Genomic DNA, 7,596 nt, shown 5'->3' on the forward strand with positions numbered 1-7,596 from the left:
TTACAAAGATGAAGTACAGAGGTTGCTGATGACAATCTTTAAGTAGAAGTCAACTTCATGACATAAAATATATGAGGATAGCACGTCACTTGAGGGCTTTATGTGCTAGGATGGATGCCAAACAGCATTGGTTTTGTATCTTAGAACGGAAGTTTTAAAACACACCACATGCGTTCTTGTGTCAAGCCCAAACTGTAATCACACCGTATTTCCCAACATGCTACAAACAGGCTCCTAAAAGTACTTTTGCCATGTCCCATTCCCTTCTGGGCTGTGTGGGTCAGTTCTCCTAGAAGCAGAACCCAGGCCTGGTGGCAATGTGGTATCTAAGAACTGTCACTAATACCATCTTCAATTTGTCTTTGTCTCTGTGCCTTGTAACATGTACTACTCAGGGCAGAAACCTAACATTTTTAAGGTCCAGGGAACTAGCCCCCTGTGTTGCTTGTCATAATGCTAAGAATAAGAATCAAGAATGAAACCAAAGTCTCACTTCTTCCAATTCTCATCCCTTAAGAAGTCAGAATCACCAGTCATCAGTGGAAAGAGGCTTGCTGTAAAAAAAGGTGAATCAGTTGCCTCTCTGATGCCAGGCGAGGCCTGTGGTGTGGCAGTGAGGGTCCCGGGCTCAGGCGCTGGAGGGCCAGGGTTGATCTCAGCTCACTCCCACCCACTGTAGGACCTCGGACACGTTCTCCACCGCTCCAGGCCTCAGTGTTCTCATGTGAAAAATGGGTGAGATAATAGTGCCAACCTGTTGGGAGGATGACAGGGGTCTCTGCAAAGCACTGAGAAGGGAGCCTGGCGTGCGGCCAGGGTGCCTGTAGCCTTAGCTCTCATGGTGTCATCTCAGGCCCTTAAGAGGCGCTGTGGCCGGGAAGAAAGGACGAGGACAGGTAGACTTAATGTGCTTGTCTTCTTGGAGCTTGTCAACAAGCAGAGTGATGACTGCTGACAGCATTTTATTACAAACAAAGTCAGGGTGATTCCATGAGAAAGTGGGTAAGTGTCTGAACAAGTATGTGAAGCCAACCTCAGTGTTTCCTCTTTATCTGAAGTAAAGCTTTTGACATCTCAGTAATTCAAATGCATTGAATGGAAGAACATTAGAAGTGTCACTTGATTAAGACATGTGGGTGTTGAGGTGTGGGCTCCAATTCTAAGGAATATTTGTAACTTCTGTATTTTTAACTTCTGTGACCTTTTGCATGGAAATCCCTGTTTTACTTTCAAGAAAGTGGGAAGATGAAACATGAGAAATAAAAGACCAACTTAAGGAGGTGTGAATATCTTCATAGATTAACTGTTTTATGGCCTCACCTGGCTAGTAGTATATGCTGCCTATGCTTCTTACCTGGAGACTGATTTTATCAGATTGAATGAATTTTCAAAAAAGTATGGGGACCCTATTTAAAACCTAGTGCCTTCTTCTTCTATTTGTGCGGGATCCACAACAGGCTGGCTATGGCCTTAACCCCTTCGTTAAGGGAATATAAATGGAACCTGTGCTAGCCCCTGAGTGTTCTCTTTTTCTGAATTATTTTTACTGTCTTTAAATAACCTCTTCTCTATTCTTGCAGTTATATTCCATGCTCAGAGAGGATACACATAGCTGTTACAGAAATGGCAGCATTATTCCCCAAAGTAAGTCACTCCCTACTTACTTGGTTCAGATCCTTTTAAATGAATTGCAAGAAATTTCTTTTTGACCTTTATATCATATTAATCTTTTTGTAGCACAGAGTCTTAAATATGCAAACAGTAATATAGGGCATTGAAATATTTTTGTTCTACATGAATATTGGTTTTATAAGAATGCCTGAGCCCAGTGCTAAAAAAGCAAAACACTAATAAAATAATTTTTTTTCTGGAATATTTCACCACAGTGGATTAATATTTTTCAAAAGCTGCCTCAGAATAGCACATGCTACTAAAATGACACTGCGTGCACTTTGACCTTTGAGGCAGAATGTTTCAGCATCTCTCACCCCGAGGTTTGCAATGCTTGTGGTGTTCTGAGCACTCCCTGTGCAAAAGTGCAAAAAAACTGCTGTCTGTGGAACAGCTTGTTTTCAGAGGAATGCTTGTCCCTGCTCTTGGATATCTACCCTGCAGTTCTTGGCGAACGGCTGTGTTTTCTGTTTAGAAACCCAAGTCTGATATGGTGAGGACTTCCCTTCGCTTGCTGACATCCAGTGCCTATCGACTTCAGTCAGAGTGCAAGAAGACCCTCCCGGGGGACGCCAGCCCTCCCACGGACATCCAGCTGGTCACACAGCAGGTCATTCAGTGTGCGTATGACATCGCCAAGGCCGCCAAACAGCTGGTCACCATCACCACCAAAGAGAACAACAACTGAACAGCGGAGTGCTGGCCCTTCTATTTTCTAGGCTTTTCCAAGTCCGGTTTCAAATTTAGACATGGAACTCTTCCGATTTTTATAGAAACAAACATTTAATGAAAGTTTAAAACTTTTTTTAAAAAAACCTCAGTATTATTTTTGCATGTTTTCTAACAAATTTTCAACTATTAATTTAACCCACTTGCCTTATTTTGTGCCTGTTTGCCAGCTTTCTTTCTGATGTCCTGTCGTGCTGTCAGTGACTATTGAGTTAAAGATCATAGACATCCGAAAGCATAGCTTCCTCGTTTCAAGTTTGTTAGAACTTTTCTAGCCCTTAACACTCCCTGCCTGTGGTTAAAACTATAAATGAGATTCTTAGTGAAACATTTTCTTGAGAGACTTGGGTTAAAAAAAGAAAATCAATATTATCTGTTCCCTACGAAGCATTGTGCAATAAGCAAATTTCCCACCCTATCGTAAGACTCTCTAAGTTTGGAGGATCTCCAAGCGTGTATGTAGAGACAGGACTTTGCCACTTGCTAAAAATAGTGTAACGATCTCTCTTGGAAGGAAACGATGAATCGCTCCATTTCTTCTTATCACGTTAGATGTTCCGTAATTTTTCTATCTTGATTCTCTGTCTCTCTTTATTGTACTGTCATCCTGAAGTCTCCGTGGCGTCTGGTAACCAAGCGCTCACCCTCCATGTCACGTGTCATTTGGCCACGTCCAGGTAGGAGCATCACCACATGATGACGCAGTCAGTCCACGGCTCTGCCTTACACAGGAAGCTAGATGTTTCATTCCAGACGTGCAGCAAACAGCCTCCCAGGCCGTAGCTCAGTCTGTACCACCCCCTTCTGCTCTCACTGCCGCAAACTGGGGAAGAGAAATCATCTGCTCCCTGACCTTGTATGGTACCTCTCATCCAAAACGCAGTTACTCCCTTAGCCACTTTCGGCTTTCTCACACGACCTGCTCTGCAGAGCGCGTCACCTTTAAGCGCTTCTTATAAGGTAAGATTTATACAATCATCTGAGTTTGTTTCTCTTCCATTACCTCACTGGTACTTAAAAATTAGACCTCAGCTTTTGAGAATGCCTTAGAGAGGCTCTTCTAGCTGCCCACCAGCTATCCGAAAGCGTACAAGTGTGCTCGCTTCGGCAGCACATATACGAAAGCGTACAAGTTTAAGTCCTGGAACATACTGAGATTGTTTTCTAAGTTGCTCAAAAGACCTTTCTGGATCTGAATGCTAATGCGTATTCCACTCCCTGCTTATTACAGCCATGTTGTGTGGCTGTGGCTCAGACCCGGACCTAGGCCAGAGGGGCCACGCAGTAGAAATGAAGGGGAATGAAGTGAGCCAAGTGCAGAGGGGGAGTGGGGACAGAGAGGGCGCCCATGGCACACCCCGTGGGCACAGCAGCTCCCCAGCTCCACTCAGGCTGCCACGTGCAAAAGTGGGCCTGGCATTGCCAGAGCTTTCATTTCTCAAGAGACACCGGAAAGCTGGATGTTTTTTGTGCCATCTCTCTGTGTATAAATATTGGCAACCGTTCTAAACATCTTCACAGTGCACGTGTGGGTGAGCTGTGGCCTCAAGGTTACCAGCTCATAGCCTCCGCCCCGGGACGCTATAAACTGCAGTGTGAGGGCCTGGCTTCCCTGGTCACACCTGGGTTAGCCTCTGAGCCTAACCTGTAACGTGGCCTCCCTACCTGTGTTCAGTTGCTGTTAGTCCTTGTTTTACCCATACATTCTGTCCCACAGTGCTCATTTACACACGTGAAGGAGTCAGAATAATCAGAGTTGCCTAAATCCTTGCTAAATAAGCCTGTATTTTCACAGAACTGTTCTTTTTACAGTCACCTTTATAGCTTGACCGTAAGCTGTTATGAGAGGAACATGACGATGATGTTTGGTTTCCTGAGTCACTGTGTGTGAATGCTTTTGCTGGGTTTTGCTACACTGAGTAGCGTGGGGAAAGGGTCCACATCTCCACACGACTCATCCACTTGATTGTCTCCACAACCCGAAGTGCCGTGGTCCTGTCGGCTGCTGAGGGGATGCCTTCTCAAAGGATGTCTTACCTTAAGTTCCAGCACCATCTGATAACCTTTTCTGCTCGCAACATGTATTTAGCTGCCCTTCCTCTTTCTCGCAAACACCCACCCTCCTGTGGAGCCCACGTGGGGTCCTCCGAAAAGGACCAGCAGCAGTGTTGTGTTGGTGCCTTTGGCTTCCCAGGGAGGACGGGCTTCTGAATAATGAGTCCTCTGCATTGGGTGAAATGGTGTCTTCACTCGAACACTCAAAGACCTGTGATGGAGGACATTGTTTCTGTGCCCCTAGAGAAAGTCAAGAAACATGGGGACCAAGAAAGCATTTCCAGGTCTAAGAACACCACAGAAGTTTGCTCTGTTAATCCAGTGCCAAAACTCCGGAAAGAAGTTCCCGGGGGAGTGACATGCGGTGAGAGGAGGGCTGCAAGCCTTCCTTCTCCTTAAGTGCCCTGCGCATTTCCTCGGCCTCATCTGAGATCGGTGCCAGATGTTCTCTGGGCCTGTTGGCAAATCGCACCTTGTCGGAACGGTTGTTCGCCGCCTTTTGCACAGGGGTCCCATAGCCTTGCACTAACGTCTGTGTTCTGTAATGTCATTTTTTTACCCTTTATTCTCAGCCCCTTCCCCCTCCCCAAACTGATAGGACAGAGGTGCACTTTACAAAACTGGCACTTGCTGAAGAGGAGACAGCTCCACCCCTAAGCTCCTTCGACTGAAGTCATCTTCTGCCTCGAATGCAAATAGTTCTTATTTGCCAAAGAACAATGAATCAGGCCCAAAGATCAAATACAGCATTTCATGTAATTGGAACTGGAAACGCACAACTCAGGAGCTGTTATCCAATTCCTCAAGAGATTCACACTGCGGAACCCAGAGTGAGACTAGCATGTGTCCTCCACAGCAGCTGTGAGTTTTCCAAACCATTTTCATTCTTTCCTTGTCCCGGTTGAAGGTCTCCCTTGTTTTTACAAAAGAAAATGCTGCATAGGAAACATGAAATGCCTTTTATTCAAATGTGTTTTATCCATGTCACCCATTCTGTACTTATTTTTCATTTTTATTGTACATTCTATTCCTGTAATTATTGTACAACCCTTTAAGCGTTGTAAAATCGTTTTGGAATTTGTGCCTGCCAGTTATGCAATAAACAGGCTCTATAAGTGTCTGTGGTGATGCTGTGTTTCCATCAATTAGTTGGTGCTCCCACATAACTCTGTCACAGTTCTGAGAAAGTTCTCCTAACATAACCCCGTCTTTAATGAGACAGTACTGAATATGTGCTGTGGACATTTTATCAGTTTCCAGGAATGATGACTTTTTCAACCTCTGTGCTTAGCAAATAGCTTTGTTAAAAGAAATCCTGCATCAGGGTATCAGTTCCAGGTATCTTATCATGATGTGTTTACTCCGTAAGTTTAATTTTTTAAATTCAGTGAAAGCCAGCCAAGGACAGGTGCTCTCACCTCTTACCAGGTGATCTGGTCCTTTCAGTCTCTTAAAGGCCACCGGTCTCCTTTTAATTTCAGAGCAAAACCTATTGTGCAGGTTCACATGGGGAACTGTGGAATATAGATTTATACCTGGGTTCATCAGGGCCAAACTCAGACCCCAACAGTTGTCATCTGGAGTGGTGACTCGGGGCTCTTCTCCCAAACAGAAGAAGGGGTCGGGCAGGACCTGGTCATCATAGGTGTCTTTCCAAGGGAGAAGTCTAGGAAAGGTGGAGCCTTCTCACTGTGTAATCCAGCTTGTCTGAGGACCCAGAACCAGCAGGTCAGACCCATCAGCTCACACCCAGAAGCACCTCCCAGGGCAGGGATTGTCCGGTGAGCTAGCATCCAGCCCCTTGAGGGCCGCTGAAACACAGCCTCGGCTTCATCTCTGAGTCAGCAGCTCTAGGCTGGGGCCTGGGAGTCACATTTCTAACAGGCTCCCACGGGGATGGTCGCTGGTTGCGACCACACTCCGAGAAGCACTGCTGTAGACCATTTTCAGGGCCTCCTTCCCCACCATGCAGCTCTTTGCCTTTCTGTTTGTAAACATGTTTTTATAATGATTCTAATTACAGCTCACATTTATCAGCTATTTGCTCTGCTCCAGGCAGTGTGCTGGGTTCTTTGTATGGCTGAACTCCTGTAATCCTCACGACAACCCTCTGAAGCAGGAGGCATTCCTGTTGGACAGATGAGGAGGTGAAGGCCCACATCGAGGGAAGAGGGGAGCATGGCAGTTACGGTGATTCCAGCATGGGTGACCCCAACGGAGTCTGTGATGAGGCGTCCCAGAGAATGTGGCCTCGTGTGGAGATGAAGCCTTGGGGCGGCTACATTCCCCCGAAGCTGTAGATCAGAGTGGGGCCAGTGGGTGACGTGAGACTGTGACTACGTGGCTTTATTGAATAAATGGGGCACAGTCTGCTTGTGGCCCTTGAGTGGAGGCTGTGTCTCATCTTTGAGCCACAAGAACCAGAACCCCTCCAGCATTTGTTGAGTGACCAACTGAAGGACCGTCCTCTGGCTCCCAGGTACCTTAAGAGCACTTTCCTGTCCCCTGGCGCCCAGGGCTGAGCAGGGCGGCCTCACCACAGGGACAGTGCAGTGAGCATCTGAGGCTGACCCTCTGCCCAGCAGGCTGGCGTCCAAGACAGTCCCGGAGCCGGTCCCTGTGGCCCATGGACGCCAGGCAGAGGAGACTTCATGGTCCCCATCTAGCCAGAAGCGAGACCCACACCAGGTGGGTCAGACTGCTTCTCTACTTTACAGGGGTAATGCGTCAGCTCTCCGCAGGGCAGGTCCCCAGGGGAGGAGCCGCTGGGAACAGGAGAGGCTTTGGGGACCCTTGCTTCATCCTGCACCACCACCATCTTCCCTTTCCCACACCCAGGCATTTGCTCGCACAGCTTCCTGACTGCACGGTCTTCCCAGGCCCCCAAACTATCTCAGCCTCATTTCTTCCAAATGCAGCTTCTCTCTGAGGACCCACATCTCCTCCTCCAAAATCCCTCTTCTCATCCCTCACCTCTTCCCATCACCTTCTCTTCTTGGACCTCATCTTCCCCCTTCTCTCTCTTCTCTCTCAGGCTTTCCCCGCCAACCCCCTCCCTCCCAGCCCTTGTAGCTGGGACCTCTCTGTGTCCTGCCCTTCCCTTCTGTGAGCTCTCCCTTCCCCTTCCCTTTCAGAACCCCC

General features: G+C 47.3%; 1 protein-coding gene across 14 annotated transcripts in view; it reads left to right on the forward strand.

The window, feature by feature from the left end:
* Positions 1-5,575, forward strand: part of GIT2 (GIT ArfGAP 2) — a 47,013-nt gene extending 41,438 nt beyond the window's left edge. For 13 of the 14 annotated variants that reach the window (XM_081036627.1, XM_081036641.1, XM_081036631.1 and 10 more), the window contains 2 exons: positions 1,581-1,644; positions 2,147-5,575. In XM_081036627.1, the coding sequence (XP_080892753.1) occupies positions 1,581-1,644; positions 2,147-2,359 (277 nt within the window). In that variant the 3' untranslated portion in view covers positions 2,360-5,575. The remainder of the gene's footprint in view (positions 1-1,580; positions 1,645-2,146) is intronic. The other variant, XR_013992457.1, reaches the window with a different exon arrangement.
* The last annotated feature ends 2,021 nt before the right edge of the window (positions 5,576-7,596 follow it).

Source organism: Rhinolophus hipposideros, assembly GCF_964194185.1.
Source record: "Rhinolophus hipposideros genome assembly, chromosome: 24".
Classification (NCBI taxonomy): Eukaryota; Metazoa; Chordata; class Mammalia; order Chiroptera; family Rhinolophidae; genus Rhinolophus; species Rhinolophus hipposideros.